This window comes from Rana temporaria, chromosome 3 (genome assembly GCF_905171775.1).
Source record: "Rana temporaria chromosome 3, aRanTem1.1, whole genome shotgun sequence".
Lineage (NCBI taxonomy): Eukaryota > Metazoa > Chordata > Amphibia > Anura > Ranidae > Rana > Rana temporaria.
The window spans coordinates 158,973,467-158,996,257 of NC_053491.1; the positions used below are offsets into that span (position 1 = coordinate 158,973,467).

The 22,791-nt window shown below is 42.1% G+C and overlaps 1 protein-coding gene across 3 annotated transcripts in view; it reads right to left on the reverse strand.

The window, feature by feature from the left end:
• Window positions 1-1,082: 1,082 nt before the first annotated feature.
• The window catches only part of ASB15 (ankyrin repeat and SOCS box containing 15), a 48,524-nt gene continuing 26,815 nt past the window's right edge, over window positions 1,083-22,791 (reverse strand). For 2 of the 3 annotated variants that reach the window (XM_040343710.1, XM_040343707.1), the window contains exons 7-10: window positions 13,710-13,881; window positions 7,499-8,069; window positions 5,024-5,177; window positions 1,083-1,894 (exon numbers count right to left, since the gene is read on the reverse strand). In XM_040343710.1, the coding sequence (XP_040199644.1) occupies window positions 1,719-1,894; window positions 5,024-5,177; window positions 7,499-8,069; window positions 13,710-13,881 (1,073 nt within the window). In that variant the 3' untranslated portion in view covers window positions 1,083-1,718. Of the gene's footprint in view, window positions 1,895-5,023; window positions 5,178-7,432; window positions 8,070-13,709; window positions 13,882-22,791 lie in introns of those variants that run through there. The other variant, XM_040343708.1, reaches the window with a different exon arrangement.

Here is a 22,791-nt window from a genome sequence, read left to right on the forward strand (position 1 = left end):
GCAGAAAGAGGTAGAAACTGAATGGTTGGTGATGAGGATAAGTCTGGCAGCAGCATTCATGATGGACTGAAGGGGAATAGCCTATGTAAAGCATGCTTCTACTATCACAATTAGACATGCCGAAAAATGTGTTTGTTTTAGTTTCATTTGTTGTTGTTTTTTCTGTTTTTTGGGTCATTTGTTATAATCAAAATTCGTCAATTTGAAAATGTGAAAATTCATAAAATTCAAATATTCAAAAATTCGGAAATGCGAAAATGCGTAAATTTGAATATCCAGAAATGCGAAAATCCTAAGATTCGAAAGAACGAAAATCTAAAAATTCTAAATAACTACTAATAATAACTATCTATTAAGTTATAGGTATTGGAATTTCCTTTCAAATTTGGCTGTAAGTGAATGAATACGAATTTATCTGAAGTTACGAATTATCTGAAATAAAGAATGCTGCATCTAAACTAATGGAACGGAATGAATTAATTATAAATAATAATAATAAAAAGTTTTTATTGTTATTGTTATTTATTATTATAAATTAGTTACGTCCATTCATTTAGATGCAGCATTCTTTATTTTGGATAATTTGTAACTTCGGATAAATTTGTACTCGTTACGTTCAATAACAGCTAAATTTGAAAGGAAATTACAAAACCTATACTTTAATAGTTAGTAATAGTTAAATTATTATTAGTTAGTTATTATTTCAGATCTTCAAATTTTCAGGTATTTTAATTTTCTGTAAAATCATTGCTAAAAATGTTATTAAAAAAAAAAAAAATCTAATTTAAGGAGCCCTGAATGCTATTCACATATTTTCACTACATGCTGCAGTCACTGAAACAATTTAACCAAGTACCCAGGGAGCCAGGGGGAGCTGCTGCAATGGTACCTGCATTTGGTCAAGTCTGGCATAGGCATTAGTGTGCCAGTGCAGGGATATCCTCTGCCTAACTGGGAAAACCAAGGCATTATTTTCATATCAAAGCACCCTGGAGGATTTTTTTTAAAAACAGAACAGTTATAAATGTCAAAATAAAGAATTACTACATAAATGTGATATTGATAAAATATTACACTTTTTCAAGATTGTATGAAGTTTTATTTAAAAAATTGTATTATAGTAAACATACACAATTCTAGAAAACTTTATAAGACATAAAGATATAGATATGATGGCCAGGTCATTTGAGAATATTTTTTCTCTTATGAATAAATAAAGTGATATTCTGGAGTATCGCAGTGTGGCCCAGGTGCAGGGTCCCAAGGCTATGTACGGTAATCTCCATCTTAAAAGCTTTCCCAGCAATAAAAAATATGGCCTCATTCTCTAAAAAGTTCTAAGTCTGAGGTACAGTAGCTCTAGCAGCTAATCCCAATCTGTCTTGAATTGGTCTGACTACAGCAGAATGAATTCTGATCAGTTGCTATGGGTTATTGCACTTGCATACAAGAGCTCTTTATTGATAGGAACATAATACTTTCAGTAAAATCTGATCAAGGTGTTTGAGCTCCATATAGATTCTTTTTTATGCAAGTGCATATGTCAATGTTCCCTTGGTAGATTATTACCCAGCCAGGCAATCCTTGGGCCCTTCACCCTTGGGCATCATAACAAATTCATGGTCTGCTTTTGCCATAGTTACACTCTCATACCAGACTTTAAACATTTCTCATTGTAAAGTATGAATTTACATTTTTATTAATAATTCCAAATACTATCATGTGTCAAACTGCAGTCCCTTCCCATATAAATCATACTCTTTATATAACAAATATGATTTAAGAAGTGGTGGTAATAGAAATCTCTTCATTGATGATTGACTCTGCAATGTCTCCAACCCAATAAGTTTGCGAATCTTAAGGCGGCACAAGTGCTTCAGTGGACGTGGATTTCCTACAGGCATAGAACATTATAAAAAGAAAAGGAATAAGCACATTCTTTGGTTGTAAGATTTGTAGGATATATTGTCCTACTTTAAAGTGGCTGTATACCAACCCACCCCCATCAAAAAAAAAAAAACCCTGTAGGACAAAGGCATAATGAGCTAGTATGCATCTCATACTTACCTTAGATGGAAGCTGTTGCAGCGGTCCCCGCACACTGCTCTGACCAGTAACATGTCTCCTGGAGTTATTTCCAGGTTTGAGGCTCCGGCGCTGTGATTGGTTGGAGCCGCGATGAGCCCTGAAGAAACAGCACGAGCAGGCAGTTTCTTCAGTGAGCATGCGCAGATGATGTCGGCACAGGCGTATATGGTAATTATCCCCTAAACCATGCAGGTTTAGGAAATATTTACAGTACCTACAGATAAGACTTATTATAGGCTTAACCGTAGGTAGTGTAGTGTAGTGTAACTAGGTTTACTACCACTTTAAGGCTGGGTTCACATCTCCTTGCCTAGCGGCTCACAGCAGGGGTCCAGTGCGTCCCTGTTCATCATTTTAGGTCCAATTTTGGTCCGAAGTTTTGGCTGAATTCGGACCTGAAACAGGCCAGAAGAAGCACAGGACTCCTGTGCAATTCACTCTGCAGCTGTCCCGGAGTTGTGAGAATCGGCTCCTTTGAGTGACGGTCACAGGCTCCTGACATGCAAATTGGATACGGGGAAACGCGCATTTAATTCGCAAAATGATGAACCCAGTCTTATTGATTCTTTCATGTATACCAGGGTATGTCCTACCTTTTGACCTTTCTGGGCCACATTGGAAGAAAAGGAATTGTCTTGGACCACACATAAAATACACTAACAATAAGGATAGGAGATGAGCAGAAAAAGGCTGGCAGATCACAAGTTAACGACCACTGATATAGATAATGCGCCTAATACAACTTTATTTTTTTTATAATGTTTTTTATTTTTAAAGTACTGTAAAAGAGGGCAACATAAAACTAGTGCAACTTTGATAAACTAACATATCTGCTTCGAACAATGTAGAATAAAATTCTCAAAGAATTCTCAAGTTGCTCATCAGATATTTTGGTTCTAATTTTGCCCTTTGTGAGTTTCATCTTTGAAAATAGTTGCTCACAAATATAGGTGCTGCCAAATAGAACGGGATTGTGAAGAGTGGGATATTTTTATTTGGGAAGATAAAACATATATAAGTCCAGTAAACCCATCCCGGTCCCACCCTCCTTCCTCTCAGCGCAACCTACTCTCAATAAATTTCTTTGGGGGGGTAAATGGGCACGATGTGCATTCCGCAAAGTTATCAAGCATAGGAGGGCGGGAGGTATAGGCCATACCCATATCAAGGATAACTATATAGCCTCAATCTTTGCCCAGCTGAAGGGCTGGTTTCCTTACTCCGCTCCATCCCTTGGGCTGCTCTTGAACAACAGCAGATCCCGGGCTGGAATCTTCATGACTATCTCATCACGAGCAACCTCCGTCCAGACCCTCCCCCGGACATTGGACCGACTATAAGAGTATCTACTGATGCATTGCGAATACTAACTTCGCAAGCTTCCCCACAGTATAAACTCACCCCAATGAAATTTCCGCTGACTGCTCTATCCTTTCTTATCCCTGATATCTCAATGGCAGGATGGGGTCCTGGTGGGGTACTAGACTTGAAGGACTTGTATGTGGGACCTGCACTCAAAACATTTAGAGCTCTCCAACTGGAGTACTCTATACCTACGACTGAATACTTCCGATATGTGCAAATTTCACACCTACTGAAACGACAAACTGACCTATATACTTTCCTCCCGTGGCATATAGGTCAATATTATTTAGCGAAACGTAAAAATATCAAAGGCATATCAGTGTTCTACTCTTACCTACAGGACAAATTAGCATTCACCAAATCTTCTGATATGCAAGCCTGGGAGAGAGAATTCAATGCAGTATATTCAGTCGATCAGTGGCAGACGGCCCTAAGGGTAACATACTCCTCCACCAAATGTGTTAATCTTTGGGAACTATTCCAAAAAATCTTATTGAGATGGTATCTCACCCCATTCAGATTATCCAAGATCGGTAAGGGTCTATCCCCCGGGTGCTGGAGGGAATGTGGGGGAACAGGTACGCTGCTCCATATTCTTTGGTCCTGCCCCACTGTAATGCAATTCTGGCAGCTAATCCAAAACCTTGTAGCACAGGTCCTTAAACTTAATCTGACCCTGTCCCCGGGGCTGGCGCTACTTTCCTTATCCCTTATCATCTGAGGACGCTTCTCTCCCACATCCTTCTAGCTGCTAGGCTAGCTTTAGTCAGACATTGGAAGACCACTCCTCGACCTACACTATCTGAAGTTATCCAAATAATCAATACCCACGGCTCATACGAACAACTATTTGCCTCCGGGGCAGGTAACTATACAGAGATTAGTAAAATCTGGGAACCTTGGAACGAATGGTATAAGGTTCAATCCAGACATGGCCCTCCGTGAGTTAGTTATTGCCTGACACAAAGCAGACATACTGCCCATTGCTAAGGGTGACTGGCTGCGTCTGTTTCTAATGCCCTAGTTTTAGTCTGCTATTCTGTTTTTTTTTGTCTTTTTTTTTCTCTCTTTTTCTTGTTTTTGTTATTTCAGTTGTATTGTCTCATTTTAGTCATTTTGAGTCTGGTGATATACTATTACCATGGTTCTACATGAGAACTGGCCCTTCTGGCATGATGGGTTACAGGAATCCAATTAATTAATTAAATTAATTAATATGTTATATACACCATCACAGTACTGTGTGGATAAGCTGTTTCTATACCTTGTGATCCATATCACTGATATGTTTCTTTGTATTTTTGTTCATGTCATTTATGTTTAAAATTGTTAAAACTAATAAAAACCATTGAAATTAAAAGTCCAGTAAAGAGACACTGTCATATTTTTCTTTGGATGCATGTGTTCGCTAAGTGTAAACGCATTTTTACAAAAAATTCCCCCCAAAAATTCAACATTTTAAAGTAAATTTATAATTTTGTGTTGGGCTGCATTGAAAGCTATCTTTTGCCGCTTGGACACCCCTGACATATACAGAGGTGCATAGATAACACTTCTAGTATCATCTTACCTAGAATCTCTTGGATCTCCATCCACTCCTTCTGGGTTTCAAGCGTGGCCTTCATTTTTGTGCATATTGGAACATAATCCATATAGTCTACTAACACCCTAATAACTTTTCCGACCAAATGCTTCATCCAGGACACAGTAATAAAATCACAGAACTGAAAGAGACAGAGGATCAGGTACATAAAATGACATTAAACATTACAGTATATGTTTGCTTTATAAACATTTTTATTTGACACTTATGTTTTACCTTATTTGTGTCTAAAGAGTAATGTTGCATTTCTAATATATTTTATATACTACAGGGTTGATATACTAAAACTGAAGAGTACAAAATATGGTTCAGCTCTGCATAGAAACCAATCAGCTTCCAATTTTTTTTTTTTTTGTTGTTGTCAAAGCCTAATTGAACAACATGAAGCTAGAAGCTGATTGGTTACCATGCAGAGCTGCACCAGATTTTGTACTCAACCCCTATATGTTTGAGAAAATGTATTGTATTAATTTTCCTTTGGTATACTTCATTTAAAAACTGTGGGCCAGATTCATAAAGAATCGCGGCGGCGTAACGTATCGTCTTTACGTTACACCGCCGCAAGTTTTCAGCGCAAGTGCCTGATTCACCAAGCACTTGCGTGTAAACTTACGGCGGTGTAACATAAAGCCGTCCGGCGCAAGCCCGCCTAATTCAAATGGGGCGTGTACCATTTAAATTAGGCGCGCTCCCGCGCCGAACGTTCTGCGCATGCTCCATGCAAAAATTTCCCGCCGTGCTTTGCGCAAAATGACGTCGCCCCGACGTAATGTTTTGAGCGGCGACGTGCGTTACGTCGTTTCGTATTCCCGGACGTCTTACGCAAAAAAAAAAATTGAAATTCGACGCGGGAACGACGGCCATACTTTAACATGGGCTGTCTATTGTTACACCACCTCAATAGCAGCCGTAACTTTGCGACGGGAAAAACCGTCTAGCGACGACGTAACGAACGTGCGTACCTTCGTGGATCGCCGTAAAAGCTAATTTGCATACCCGACGCTGGAAAACGACGCGAACTCCACCAGCGGCGGCCGAAGTATTGCATCCTAAGATCCGAAGGCATACGCCTGTCGGATCTTAGCCAAATGCCGTCGTATCTTGTTTGTGAATCACAAATTAAGATACGACGCGGGAAATTTGAAAGTACGCCGGAGTATCAGCAGATACTCCAGGGTACTTTTTCTGTGAATCTGGCCCTGTATTTACAAGAAGCATTTTACAGAAGGGGAAAGTAAATTGCCCCTGATGCCCATAGCAGGCAATCAGACATCTGCTTGCAGCAACAAATACATCAACAGGAAGTGTCCCATTAAGGAAGCAGTACTGAGAAGCAACAAATGATTAAAAAATATGTAAATAATAGTTTATTTTTTAAAAAAATGGAAATAGTTTCTTATGCATAGTGCTTTAGAGAACTAACTATCACTCAGTTAAGCCCTGTACACATGATCAGAATATCGTACAAAAAAATACCGCTTTTTCGAAGAGTCGTACAATAATCTGATTGTTAGTACACAGCTTTCGTCTGAAATTTTCAGAAGGGACAAACACGAAAAATGTTCTTGTACGATACCAAATCGGACGATTTTTCTTTATTCAGAACAGTTTTTGTCCGAAAATACAATACAAATACTTTACATCGCTTCTGAATTTTTATTCTGTCGTACGAGAATTTTCAGACTTTAGTACCCTATTAGTTTCTGATATGGAGACTAGCATGCAAAAAAATAAAAATAAAATAAAAATAAAAATAAAAAAACGGACAATCATTCGTCCGATAATCTCATCATGTGTACTAGGCTTTAGGGTTTCAACGACTTTACATTTACTTTATGTACAAGGTACTAAAGACAGCTGAAAACTGATTGCTTGTTGTAGTTGTGTAAATATATTATTCTTTCCACACAACTTTATGCACTGGAAATGGAGCGAGTACAAAGAAGGGCAACAAAGCTAATAAAGGGTCTGGAGGATATTAGTTATGAAGAACGGTTGCGAGCACTGAACTTATTCTCTCTGGAGAAGAGATGCTTGAGAGGGGCTAGGATTTCAATTTCCAAATACCGTACTGGTGACCCCACATTAAAACTTTTTCGTGGAAGGGAGTTTAACAAGACACGTGGCCACTCATTAAAATTTGAATAAAAGAGGTTTAACCTTAAACTACGTAGAGTGTTCTTTACTGTAAGAGCGGAAAAGATGTGGAATTCCCTTCCACAGGCGGTGGTTTCAGTGGGGGGCATCGATAGTTTCAAGAAACTATTAGATAAGCACCTGACGGACCACAACATACAGGGATATACAATGTAATACTGACATATAATCACACACATAGGTTGGACTTGATGGACTTGTGTGTTTTTTCAACCTCACCTACTATGTAACTATGTAACTCTGTAATCCTCCCATGATTTAATTGCATAGTTTACACCTACTCACATGGCTGTCTTTTATGATGCATGATGTCCAGCCTGGTAGCACTTCTTCATCAGAGACCGACCATATATACGAGCCACCATAAATGTCCCCATGCATACAATCAAAGCACTTCTCAACCTGATATCCATTATTTAACAACAATCGTAGCAGGATCTCATCACTGAGGGCATATTGTATTGCACTAGGAAAATGAGTGTCATTTACAGTTGTGAAATAACAGTTGACATCAGCCTGATGAGCTAAGAGCAGCCTCACTATTTCATGGTTTCCAGAACGCACAGCAACTAACAAGCAGTTTAAAGGGTCTGCATTTGGATCTGCACCAGCCTTCAATAGCATTTCTGTGCACAAGACATCTTTGTTGGATACTGCAAAAAATAATGCGGTTTTCCTTTTATCTTCATAATTATCAGATATGTGTTCAGCCAAAAGTTCATTGACATCAAAGCCATTTTCAATAAGTAGCTCCAGACACTGCACACTCTGGCCATCCGTAGCGGAATGAATGGGACTCAGACCGCTTTTTTTAATTGCATGTGGCGATGTCACAGGAATAAGGTACTTTAGTGCTCTAGGCGAAAGAAAGTAAAAAGTTTATGTTTCAAAATATGCAAACGAATGTATACATATGCTTAAAAGAGTACAAAAGTGCTATTGTCTTTATATTTCATGTAAACACAAGCTAATTAACCACTTCATTACTGGGCACTTAAACCCCCTTCCTGCCCGGACCAATTTTGAGCTTTCAGCGCTGACGCATTTTGAATGACAATTGCGCGGTCATACAACACTGAACCCAAATTATATTTTTATAATTTCTTTCAAACAAATAGAGCCTTCTTTTGGTGGTATTTGATCATCTCTGCGATTTTTATTTTTTGCGCTATAAACAATTATTTTTTACTTTTTGTTATAATAATATCCCAATTTTTTTTTTATATTTTTTTCCTCAATTTAGGCCAATACATATTCTTTTACATATTTTTGTTAAAAAAATCGCAATAAGTGTATATTGATTAATTTGCGCAAAAGTTATAGCGCCTACAAAATAGGGGATAGATTTATGAAAAAATTTGTATTTTTTATTTTTTACTAGTAATGGCAGCGTTTTTTTTGTCAGACCTGCGATATTGCAGTGGACATATCGGACACTTTTGACACTATTTTGGGACCATTCACATTTATACAGCGATCAGTGCTATAAAAATGCACTGATTACTGTATAAATGTGACTGGCAGGGAAGGGGTTAACACTAGGGGGTGAGGAAGGGGTTAAATGTATTCCCTGGGTGTGATTCTTACTGTGGGGGGAGAGGACTGACTGGGGGAGGTGACCGATGCTGTGTCCCTATGTACAAGGGACACAGCATCGGTCTCCTCCCTCCCTTACACACAGAGCTCCATGTCCCTGCTGTCACTGCCGATCGCGGGCACCTGGCGGACATTGCGCCCGCCAGGCACATGCATCTGCATCTCAGTGATGCGCCGGGCACAGTTTTTCCCCGCTGCGCGCCCCCAGCGGCGCGCGCGGGGAATGTATATAAAAGGACGTCCAGGGATGTCCACTCAGCAGTTGAGAGCCGCGCTGTGGACGTCTTTCGTCTACAGCGCGGGTCTCAAGTGGTTAATTACATCAAAAACATAAACCATCTACCTATTATTAGAATTACCAAGAGGCTTCAGCTTATGTAAAAGGAATCACTCCGGGAATCACAGAGAGAGTGACAACTTGTAAGTTCGGTTAGTAAATAGGAGACTCCATAGCAAAAGATAAGTGCTCTGTTAGCAATCCTGCTACTAGAAAGTTGTTGACAGCAACAGGATCACTGTGTGAAACGGGCCTTATAGTTATGCCTTATGATTTTAGTCAGGGTTACACCAAGCAATGCAACCTTCTATAAATAATACCCAGAGATAGTTTAAAGTGGATTGGCCTAAATATATTGGCCTAAATGATCTTTTTTAGGATGAGGAGTCTTGGCTGTTCTTGGCATCTTTAGTTAGACTAGGCGCACAGGGCTTTGGGAGGTCTAGCCTACTTGTTCTAAAATGACTTTGGTGTTTATGTGGCTACCGTGCATCAAAACTAGCAGGGGTCTACATCAAGAAGATTCTTTTTTTTAACCCACAAAAAATAAAATTAACTTGAATCTCACTGGTTACATTTGGTTTTAAAAATACTTGAGACATTTTATGAACAAAAGCCCTTGAGTACATGCAAAATGTTATACCGTGATCAAAATTAGAAAACGCAACACTTTGGTGTTTGCCCCTATTTATTATGAGCTGAACACAAAGATTTACGACTTTTTCTATGTGCACAAAAGGCCTATTTCTCTCAAATATTGTTCACAAATCTGTCTAAGGCTAGGTTCACACTACTACACTACTTTCATCCTACTTTGCTCTGCTACATTGGTCCTACATTTATCCTACATTGGTCCTACATCCATCCTACTTTCATGAACAGGATACTACTTTGGTCCGACTTCAATGATATTCAATGGGCCTGAAGTAGGATCAATGTAGGACCAAAAGTAGTACAGGGAGCATTTTCAAAGTCGGACCGACTTGTGTAGGACGCTACAAGACGCTCTCATAGGGAAACATTGAACACAGAGCAAAGTAGGATGAAAGTAGTGTAGTAGTGTGAACCCAGCCTGACTCTGTGTTAGTGAGCGCTTCACCTTTGCTAAGAAAATTCATCCACCTCACATGTGTGGCAAATAAAGATGCTGATTAGACAGCAAGATTATTGCACAGGTGTGCCTTAGGCTGACCACAATAAAAGGTCACTCTAAGGCCCCATACACACGGTCGGTTTGGTCCGATGAGAATGAACCGAAGTTCATTTTCATCGGACCAAACCAACCGTGTGTATAGGCTATCGGTCTGTTTTCCTTCGGTCCAAAATTTCTAAACATGCTTCAAAACCGAACCGATGGACTGCTGCCCCATCGGACCAAACCGATGGTTAGTACAGAAAAGCATCCGTTCAAAACCTGCGCATGCTCAGAATCAAGTCGACGCATGCTTGGAAGCATTGAACTTCGTTTTATTCAGCACGTCGTGTGTTTTACGTCACCGCGTTCTGACCCGATCGGATTTTGAACTGATAGTGTGTACACACATCAGGCCGTCAGGCCACTTCAGAGGTGAACCGATGAAAACGGTCCGTCGGACCATTCTCATCGGTTTTGTCCGACCGTGTGTACGGGGCCTAAGGCCCCTTTCACACTGGGGCAGGGGCGACAACGGCAGTAAAGCGCCACAATTTTTAGCGGAGCTTTACCGTCAATTTTGCGGTGCTATTCGGCCGCTAGCGGGGTGCTTTTACCTCCCTGCTAGCGGCCGAAAAGGGATTAACACCACCGCAAAGCGCCTCTGCTGAGGCGCTTTGCTGTCTGTATAGCCGAGGTGCCCATTGATTAGAATGGGAAGAAGCGGTGGAGGAGTGGTATACACAACGCTCCTTCACCGCTCCAAAGATGCTGCTAGCAGGACTTTTTTTTACCGTCCTGCTAGGGCACTGCTCCAGTTTGAAAGCCCTCTGGGCTTTCACACTGGAGGGACAACAGCGGCTGTTTCAGGTTGCTTTGCAGGTGCTATTTTTAGCGCTATAGCACCTGCAAAGCAACCCAGTGTGAAAGTGGTCGTAATTGTGCAGTTTTACTGTATTGGCGGGGGGGCCTGAAAAACCAGTTAGTATCTGGTGTGACCACCATTTGCCTCATGCAGTGCAACACATATCCTTCACATAGAGTTGATCAGGTTGATAGTTGTGGCCTGTGGAATGTTGATTCATTCCTCTTCAAAGGCTGTGCGAAGTTTCTGGATGTTGGCAGGAACTGGAACACGCTGTCATATACGCCGATCCAGAGCATCCCAAAAATGCTCAATGGGTGACATGTCCGGTGAGTATGGGGCCGTACATTGTCATGCTGCAACATGAGGAAACTTGTGCAATAATCATGCTGTCTAATCAGCATCTTTATATGCCACACCTGTGAGATGGATGGATTTTCTCAGCAAAGGAGAAGTGCTCACTAACACAGATTTAGACATATTTGTGAACAATATTTGAGAGAAATAGGCCTTTTGTGTACATAGAAAAAGTCATAGATAGGGATGAGCCCAACACCCCCTTGTTCGGTTCGCACCAGAACTTGCGAACACACCAAATGTTCGTGTGAACTTTAGAACCCCGTTAAAGTCTATGGGACTCGAACATTTGAAACATTGCTCATTTTAAAGGCTAATATGCAAGTTATTGTCCTAAAAAGTGTTTAGGGACCTGGGTCCTGTCCCAGGGGACATGTATCAATGCAAAAAAAAGTTTTAAAAACGGCTGTTTTTTCAGGAGCAGTAAATCTAATAATGCTAAAAGTGAAACAATAAAAGTGAAATATTACTTTAAATTTTGTACCTATGGGCGGTGTAAAGTTAGCATGTGAAATATTGCATGTTTCCCGTACATAGAACTGTCCCTGCACAAAGTGTCATTTCTGAAAGGAAAAAAAGTATTTTAAAACCAGACTTGCGGCAATAATGAATTGTCGGCTCTGGCAATTCAGAGAGAATTCATTCATAAAAAAAAAAAAGCGGTGGGGTCCCCCCAAATTCCATTACCAGGCCCTTCAGGTCTGGTATGGATTTTAGCCGTAAATTAAAAAAAATTACGTGGGGTTACCCCCAAATATCCATTCCAGACCCTTCAGGTCTGGTGTGGATTTTAAGGGGAACTCCACCCCAAATTAAAAAAAAAAATGACGTGGAGTTCCCCCAAAAATCCACACCACTCCCCTTATCCGAGCACGTTAACCTGGCCGGCCGCAGAAAAGAGGGGGGACAGAGTGCGGCCCCCCTCTCCTGAACCGTACCAGGCCACATGCCCTCAACATGGGGAGGATGTCCCCATGTTGATGGGGACAGGGGCCTCATCCCCACAACCCTTGCCCGGTAGTTGTGGGGGTCTGAGGGCGGGGGGCTTATCAGAATCTGGAAGACCCCTTTAACAAAGGGACCCCCAGATCCTGCCCCCCCCTATGTGAATTGGTAATGGGGTACCCAGGTCCCCAAACACTTTTTAGGACAATAAATTGCATATTAGCCTTTAAAATTAGCACTTTAGATTTTTCCCATAGACTTTAACAAGGTGTTCCGCGGCTTTTCGAATTTGCCGCAAACACTCCTAATTGTTCGTTGTTCGCCGAACAGGCGAACAGGCAAACATGAGTTTGACTCGAACTCGAAGCTCATCCCTAGTCATAGATCTTGGCATTCAGCTCATGATAAATAGGGACAAACACAAAAGTGTTGCGTTTATAATTTTGCTCAGTATACACCGAATTTATTTGCGTATAACACGCACCTTAACTTTAAGAGGGCAATTTCAGGAAAAAAACTTTACACAGCCCCCCGGTACAGTACAAGGACTCCCTGCTTAGTACACCCCTGTGCAACACAGCAGCCTCCTGTGCAACACCGCAGCCCCTGTACAAGAACGCAGCCTCCTGTATAACACCGGAGCCCCCTGTACAAGAACTCAGCCCAATGTACAACAACACAGGCCCCGTTCATTATAAAGACCCCCCCTGCACTCAAAGCGCTGGGACAGGGATAGCACAGTCAGCATACTCTAAAGTTGAGAAAACTTCACACTGTCAGCCCCTTCTCATACACCGCTCCCCCTGTGTCACTCTCATTGTAAAGCAAAGCTTCTAAATACCTCCATTAACGCAGTTTTCTCTTGTGGACCCGTTCATGTGATTGCTCTCCTCTCTTTCATTGACAGTCACATGACCGCTCTCAACCTCCAATCAAAAGCTACACACGTGGAGGATCGGGAGTAGGAGAGCAGCCACAACGAGCAGCGTTAATTAAGGGATTCAGAGTCTTAGATTTACATAGAGAGTTACACAGGAGGACGGGTATATGACAAAAGACTGGCAGCAATGTTTTTTTAACTTTAAAGTTTACTGCCAGTTCTGTCCCACGGCCAGGAGAGGTGGGGCGGCCAGCCTGACACCCTCCCAATAGGTGGCACTGGGGGCGGACCACCTGATCCCCCGCCCCCTGTTGGTAAAAAAACAGATATCGGCGTATAACACACAGGCACGGTTTACCCTCTATTTCCAGGGTAAAAAAGTGTGTGTTATACGCCGATAAATACTGTATATATATATATACACATATAAAATGCATTTCTCACAGATAATGTCCTTTATAGGCTGCTTTGTGTACAGGGAGATATCCTTCTTTATCTGGCACATTTCCACTAGCTCCGTACTCCAAAAGAAGTGTCACACAGTCTGGGTTTCCTCCTTCAGCTGCATCAGACAGCACTGTAGAGCCATCATCTGCTTCCAAGTTAATATCACCACCTAAAAACAAAATTACTTCTCTTAGATATCGGAGTTAATGTAGGTGACAAGGGCATGAACATTAAGCTTAAAAAATGAAACAGTAAACCTGCACAAAAGGGTTGAGCAGTTCTTGCAAAGTTTTATAATATACATTCTATTTTGATATTATAAAATGAAATACACACTGCATACCAGCATAGGAAGTCATTTTCTGGTACAGTACTTGCATTGTAATGTCAGGCCTTGTACTCACGACCGGATCTGTGCGCTGGAAACTGTCTGCCCGACAGTTTCCGGCGTACAAGGCTGATTTGTGTTTTGTTCCGCTGGCGTGTACACACCAGCGGACCAAATTCCCGTCGTACCGGAACGCGTGCACGTAAACTACGTACGACGTCACTATAAAGGGGAAGACCAAAGTTAATGGCGCCGCCCTCTGTTCCTCTTTTGCTAGTTACGTGTTTGCTCGTGTTAGTGAAGGTTTGGTTAGAGCTGATTCGCGCTTCTCGGTCTCCAGGCTTTGACAGCGTGTATTCACGGGTTCAGTGCGTGTGCTTGCGGTAACGTAGTTGTCATTCGGCTATAGGCAAGCAGGTTGTTTCTGCTTTAGCAGTTGCATCCTGTGCGCTCGTATCTGTTTGTCACGCGTTTGTCGCAGGTAGTGCTGGATTTGCGAGTGCTTTCTGTTTCAGTGTGTTCTTGACTGACCAGCCGGCCGGTTTGAAGCCATGATGGAGCAGCAGCGTCAATTTTCGCGAGTTGGTGCTGTTTATGGGATGGCTGCTGGATATGTTCATTTGTCCAGTACTTTGGCCAGAAACAGGGGGCGGAGGCGTTTCTGGACCAAGAATTGGTTGCGCCAGCGTGACCAGTTCTCACATATGCCTCTGCTTAGGGAACTCCAGGAGAATAATCCTAATGACTTTAGGAATTTTCTCCGCATGACGGACCCCGTATTCAACCGTCTGCTGGATCTTCTGTCCCCCTATATCACGAGGCAGGACACTGTGATGCGCCAAGCCATCACGGCCGAGCAGAGGCTTATTGCCACGTTGCGGTACCTGGCGACTGGGAGGAGCCTGCAGGACCTCAAGTTCTCGACAGGCATCTCTCCGCAGGCGCTTGGGGTCATCATACCGGACACGTGTGCTGCCATCATCAAAGTTATGCATGAGGAGTATATTAAGGTAAGTTTCCTGGCTCTAATAATGTGGCCAACTAACTTTCTTTTTATTTTCCCAGATATGCTGTGTGTTTAACTAACGTTACCTTTTCTCCCTATGCATGTTGATATCAGCTTTACATGTTTTATTCTTGGCCTACCTGCATATTTGTCCCTTACCCAATATTAACCTGTCCAGCATGCTATCCTAGGGACAAACCCACCTTGCCATTTTTTCTAACAGGACTTTTTGGTTTTTGTGCCCCCCCCCCCCCCTTCAAACTTTTATTGTCCCCATCAGAGGGCTGTGGAGTCTCTTAATGAAGTGGCCCTATATATTTCATTTCCCAAATTCTCCATGCACATTTTTCTAATGCAATTTTAATACTGTGAACTGTCACAAGGATGCTTGTAGGATGTATTTGTTACAAAGTACTAAATCTCTAATTTTGTTTGTCCCCACAGCTACCCTCCACACCACAGGAATGGCAGTCTGTGGCTTCCCAATTTGCCCAGCGGTGTGATTTTCCAAACTGCGGTGGAGCAATAGATGGGAAACACGTCCGCATTGTGCCCCCACCCCGCTCGGGGTCGTACTATTATAATTACAAGGGTTATCATAGTATTGTGTTGATGGCGGTGGTGTCGGCACAGTATGAGTTTCTATATGTGGACGTGGGGAAGAACGGCCGGATGTCTGATGGGGGAGTGTTCGCACGGACTGATTTCTATGATCGTCTCCAAGCTGGTGGTCTGGCATTGCCACCAGATGAAGATAATGTGGAAGGACTTCCGTTTGTGTTCCTAGCGGACGAGGCTTTTGGGCTTGGTCCTCACCTCATGCGGCCTTTTCCCCAGAGGACCCTCACCTCAGAGAGGAGTGTGTTTAATTTTCGGTTGGCCAGGGCTCGGAGGGTAGTCGAGAATGCCTTTGGGATACTCACCAACCGGTTCCGCCTGTTCAGGACATCGATACATCTGGCGGAATATAAATTGGACACCGTTGTATTTGCCTGCTGCATTTTGCACAACTTTTTACGCAGGCACTCCCAGACGTACCTACCCGACATCGGTTCTGAGGCAAGACTACCCTCAGATCCCCTTCCCGGGCTGGACACTGGTCGCGCTGGCTTGGCCCCCCAATCAGCTCGTGAGGTACGCGACAAATATGTTGAGTACTTCATGGGTCGGGGGGCCATTGCTATGCCAGATCATATTTCTTTCTAATTCGGCCCCCAAAGAAAGGAATATTCTAAAAAATAATAAATAATTAGACCATTGGACTTTATACAGTTGTTTGTCATTAATGCTTTTTCTCTTTTTCTGTCTTCCTGGTTCTCTAACTAACTTCTTCAATTGTAATGCATAATTGATTTCTCCACTTTTAGTAACTAACCACATTTTGCACATTATTCACTCATCTACAAACAGGGTATTGAGTCTAGAAATAAGAAGCAACTCCATTTGTAAATGTTGAGGTCAATTTTTTTTAATTTTTGCTTGTTCATGACCCCAAAAATAATTTTATATTTTTTTCATTACTCCCTGCTTTTGTACTTAGGAGTCTTCAAAATTTTTTTAAAATTTTCTTTTTTTTTTCAGGTAATTCAACCAAAAATATTATGCAGATTATACATTTATTAACAAGTTCACTTTTTTTTTCATCAAATATAGTTAGATTTATTGTTTACATATATATATATATATAGATTATATTTGGTGGGGTGTTTACCGCCTTAATTTTTTTTTTGGCCATATTTTTTAGGCACAAAAAACAATAATTTTTTAACCATTTTTTTTTTTTTTGGTGTGTTTTTCTAAAAGAAAATTTTTAGGTGAGAATTTGAAGTCAAATCTCTACTTCACTAAATTCAGTGATTAGAGAGATTTATAATTCTATATATATATTTAAAAAATTTTTTGGCGTTGTTTATTCTTTATGGTCTAAACTTTATAGTATCCCAAAATGTTCAACATGGTCAAAAAGTAACAAAATCCAATTCAAAAAATATAAAAACTCACAACAGCAGTCAGTCATGGTGTGCTTTCACACTGGAACACGCCAAAATTGGAAGATACACACATTCAGTGCAAACTCGCCAAATGTCATTGGTTCAACAGACAAATGGCCACATGTGCTATCTGACATCATGGGTGATCAATGTCTGTGTTTTGTGGGAGCAAACCCTTCCTCTCAACTACTTGAGGATGGAGGAGGGGGTTGGACCCACAAAGCACAGACATTAGATATTCTGTGATGGCAGATAGCACATGTTGGCACACTGTGTGTGTATATTCAAATTTTGGCGTATTCATTATTCAAACTGTAAAAATGTTTGTGGGGGCGGGGGATGGGCGGGGGGTGTTTCAGTCTTTGACACGGCCCATCATGTCAATAATGTTCTTAAAATTAGATTCGATCACCATCATTCTTTGCCGCATATTGTCCATTTCCGTGCTGCATTCCAAAAGGACATTTGTTACATTCTGTTCCATGAGAAACATCCTTTCACGCATATTGTGCATTTCAGTGCTGCACTCCATTACCTGCTGAATAATTATAGCAGCACTTGCACGTGAAAATATTGGCACACCATCCTCCTCCCCTAAAACAACAAAAAAAAATGGCATTTACAATATTATTTTTCAATGAGGCCTATCTACATATGTTTTTTGGAATCAAGCTAGGGTGACACTGACCTGATGGGCTTCTCCTTTCCACCTCTTCGACATCTTCTATCACTCCTCCTTCTTCCACCACCTCCCCATCATCTTCTATCACTCCTCCTTCTTCCACCACTTCCCCATCATCTTGGACTCCTCCTTCATCCATCAATCCACCTTCTTTCAATTCGCCAAATTGTTCTTCCGCCACTTGCCCTTCATCTGCTATGACTTCTAAGTCCAAAATTACTTCTTCCTCCTCTCTTCCTTCCTCCTCTCCTTCCACATCCTCCTCTCCTTCCACATCCTCCTCTCCTTCCACATCCTCTTCTCCTTCCACATTCTCCTCTCCTTCCACATCCTCTTCTCCTTCCACATCCTCCTCCTCCTCCACATGTTGAGATGGCAGATTTTGGCCTTGTCTGGCCCTCTCTGCCTCCTCCAAATGCTGGCGACTTCTTTCCCCTGAAATAAACCAAAAAAATGTAGACTCATCAGCACACAGATATTGGAGAGCATAAATCGCACACATTGCTTAGAAGATGCTTTCATTTAGTTACTTTTATCTTTCACCAAACCTACATTTTGCAATTACTTCTATATGGCAAGCTCTGATCCTGCCCCTTTTTAGCAAAGTGACACACATGGATGTCCCCCCTAAACTGTATTTCTGGGAGACCCTACCAAAACCCATTTTTGATTTGGGGAGACACAGGTGCTCTGCATTGCAGATGTGAAAACATCTGCTTTATTACCACTGTTTTTAGAATGAATCCTGTTTGCCTTTCCCATTCTCATACTTTTTTTTTCTAGAACTAGCTTTTACACAATGTTTACAAACAAAGTTTTTGGCCAGTGAGCCATGTCCAGGTGTGTTGTTCCTGTAATAACCGAGCCTTTCTGATAAACTATGTGATGTTACGTTGTTTACTAAGAACACTGTTTGTAAATATGTAGTTATTTATGTTCTAAAAAATAAATAACAACATGTCTTTAAAATTACAAGCTGGCCAAGGAGGCAGATGGTGAAATATACATGGCAACACATTATTGCAGACAATCACCACCCCCCCCCCCCCCAACCCCAATATATATTTACTTACTTTTACGCAGAATTTTAAGTATTTTCTTCATCTGATGTGGCTCCCTCAATTTTAAGTCTGACCATCGTTTCCTCAGCTGTTCCTTGGACCTGGTGATCCCAAACATCCTCTGCATTCTCCTCGCCACCTTGTCCATAATATGTGCCTTTCGGCGGTTAGGGGTCTTGTATGGCCCTAATTCCCCATCATAGTCCTTCTTTCGCATGATGTAAACTAACTCCACCATTTCCTGGAACCGCATATTAGTGGCTTTATATCTTCTTTTCCTTGATCGGGACGTCCCTGCCTCTGTCCCTTCACTTGTGGCATGAGAGCATCGTGCCCGCTCGTGTGACATCGCCATCTTTCCTTTCCCACAGAGATTATGGGCGTGGAAAAGATGAATTCTTACGCCATGGGCGGAGAAGAGGGCGGCGTTTAATACATACGCGGAGTGTAGAGAATGCAAACAACGTGTTTACGTCCGTTACGCGGAGAATCTTCGAGCGCATCCAGAACATACACAGTTAACGCCATATTTCCTAAACTCATTGATTAGGGGCCTCGCAAAGGTGACGAGGGCGGGGTTTCATAAATACGCGGAGTGTTTAAAAGGTTTACGCCGTGATTACGCATCTTACGCGGTAATTAGGCGAGCGTGAGAAACGAGGAGCGAGAGACAGGAAGGTAAGGAAATTAAAAATGTGATCAGCAGAGGCCTTGAAAATGTAGACACATGGGATGGGGGTTTGGGCTGTTGGTTGCACCCTTTTTAAGCTATTCTGTCTATGGGGTACCACAATGTTATTTTGGTATCCAAATGCTTTTGGACACCTCACAAAATAGAGATGTGAACAATGCTGTACCTCATTGACAAGTTTTTGAATGGTGTATTCAGATCAGGCAAAGTATTGTTCAAGTGTTGGTTGTACAGAGGTCATTAGGAAGTGTCTTTTATGTCATCCATTGTCAGGGGCATGAGATTTACACAGGAAAGAGTGCCTAGATGAATACTGTCATTTGTAAGCATTGTTTATTTTTCAATATTAAAAATATTTACTGCAATGTTAACAATGGCTCTGCATCTAGCAAATCAATGTTTGGTACAACCAATGCGGCCGAGCTGACAATCATTGTTTAAACAAGAGAGACTGTGTTTGTAATTAGATATAGGTAATAAATTTAAAGACACATATTATATCAAGGTCAACGCTGATCCTTTTGAATATTTATTTTTCTTTGGTTTATGTTTTTTGAATCTAGACTCAAAAAAAAATATCATATTTCAAAAAGTAAAATGGACCAACTACAAACCAAGGAAGCTATAGAGGCCTTACTACAAAAATATCAGGACACGCCCATCCTGTGGAATTCAAAACACGCATTATATTGTAATAAAGATGTACGAGCGGCAGCACTAGAAGAGCTAGCAAACTATATGCAAACATGGGTGCCAGGATGCACTGCCAACATGGTGAAGGATAAACTTGCCAACCTCAGAAGCACATACAGGAGAGCATACAAAGCTAATAAAATCAAAAAATCGGGAGCAGCAGCAAGACAAGCAAAGGAACCCAAACTGTGGTATTATAAACAGATGGCTTTTTTGCGGGACGAAATGGAAGGCAGGAAAACGATGTCCAGTCTTTCTTCCAACCTTTCCTCCATGCTACCTTCCAGCGGACCTTCCCCAGATGACCACAGCCCTGCAGAGTCGGAGGAAGAGGGCCTGGCTGACAGAGATGCAGATCTGCCACCCTTCGATGAGGAGGTATAGTAGTTTCCTCTATATTTATGGCGTAAATAATTCTTGGTGGATTAATGATTAGATATTGTAAAAATAAAACCAAGCTGGAAAAAAGCAAACAAAAAGGTGTACAGACAAATAGGTGTCAGGGATGACAACTGCAGGGGTCAGAAGTAGAGTGTATTCAAGTAATAATGAACAGAAAATACTGAACGAAAAACATGAAAATGAGTGTGGTTTTATTTAGCGAAATTGTAAAAAAATTCTTTTTTTTTCCACACAGGAAGAAGAGATCAGCCAGGAGGTGGCAGATCCTCAGGTGTCTGTCAGCCAGGAGGAGGCCGGGGTCAGTGGCAGCCAGGAGGAGGCCGGGGTCAGTGGCAGCCAGGAGGAGGCCGGGGTCAGTGGCAGCCAGGAGGAGGCCGGGGTCAGTGGCAGCCAGGAGGAGGCTGGGCCCAGTGGCCTGCAGCAGGTCCACCCGGCCAGGAGAACCACCACCAGCCAGTCTTCTCCCCCCCAGGTGAGGCCATCAGGCCGAAGGAGGCAGTTGAGGCCTGTGGAGGAGGCAAGCCTCCGCATGATCCAGGAGGCAAGCGCCATCATGAGGGCCCCCCTCAACCCCACAGAGGCCTTCAGTGCCTCATTGGCCCATGATTTAAATGAAGGGGAGGAGGACCAGAGAAGACTGGCAAAGGCCCTGATGAACCAGGTCCTTTGGTGGATGCAGAGGGGCCTGCTGACCCCAGACACTGGGCTATGTGACCCGGCCCGGCTTGCGGAACACCATCCTCCTGCTGCCACATCAACCCCACCTGCAAGACCCCGTGTTCGATCCGCTGGAAGGCTGCCTGGAGGGAAGGCTGGAAAGAGGAGGAAACGTTGATTTTCTGCCTTCCATTTCCTTCCACATAAAGGACATCGTGTTTGTACTACCACAGTTTGGGTTCCTTTGTTTGTGTGCTGCTGCTTCATATTTTTGTGTTTGGCTACTGAGGCTTGGAAGTTTATCCTTCACCATGTTGGAAATGCAAGTTTGCATATAGTTTGCTATCTATTCTAGTGCTGCCGTTCTTTTTATTTTTTTGTGATGACATTTGCCTGAATAAAAGGCCTTTTGCTTTCATTTGAAAACATGTCTATTGTTTGATATACTGTGGGGATTATTAGGCAGCAAACCTTTAATAAATATACAATGGGTAATTTACAAAGGACACACTCCTTGGGGGGGGGGGGACATTTGGTGTGCCAACATGGTTTAATATTCTCTAATGAAACACCAAAAAAAAAAAAAAATTTTCAAAAAACATGTAAAAAAAAAATAGTTTAAATGGTGACATAACTAGAAACAAAAAAAAAAATTAAAACAAAATGAACATTCCTTTACAAAAATGACTACTCTAAATTATGGAGGACCACCAACCAAAACACACGTCTGGCATAGAAAACATTATTAAAGGATTACATCACAAGCAAGAAATGTGACATTTCAGTATGGGACAACTCTATTGAAATTGCATCAGCAAGAGAACGGGGTTATTCTAGCAAGAGAAGAATTAATAAAACGAGGCTTTAAAATGTGGTTTAGTGCGCCTTTTTAAGACATTGTTCTCTTGCTAGAATAAAAGGTTTCTAATGACGAATGTGCCATATCCCAAAGAAACGCGAGTTTTACCTGAACGAGCGCTCCCGTCTCCTCATTTGGACTGAGCATGCGCGGGGTTTTTGTACGCTGCTTTTGTGTACAGACGACCGAACATGTCTGACGGACACGATTCCAGCAGACTGTTTTAAAGCAAGACCAGGAAACAGTTGTTCGTTGGAAAACGGTCTGGCCGACGATTGTTTGCTGGAATTCTGTACGTTACTGCCTACACACGAACGAACATGTCCGCTGAAACTGGTCCGCGGACCAGTTTCAGCAGACATGTTTGGTCGTGAGTACGAGGCCTAAGTGTAACCTTAACTCCATATCAGCAACTTCTAGCCCTGTCTGGCCTCGTACACACGACCGTTTTCCTCGACAGAATGCATCAAGAAACTTGGTGGCAGAGCTTTTTTGCCGAGGAAAACGGTCCTGTGTATGTTTTTCGTTGAGAAAACTGTCGTGGAACTCGACGAGAAAAAAAGAGAACAAGTTCTCTTTTTCCTCGTCGGGAGTCTCAATTTCCTTGTCGTGTTTCTCGTCGGGCTGGTTTACAACGAGAAACGCGTTCGCGTGTATGCTTAGAAACCCGCGCATGCTCCGAATAAAGTATGAGACGGGAGCGCACCTT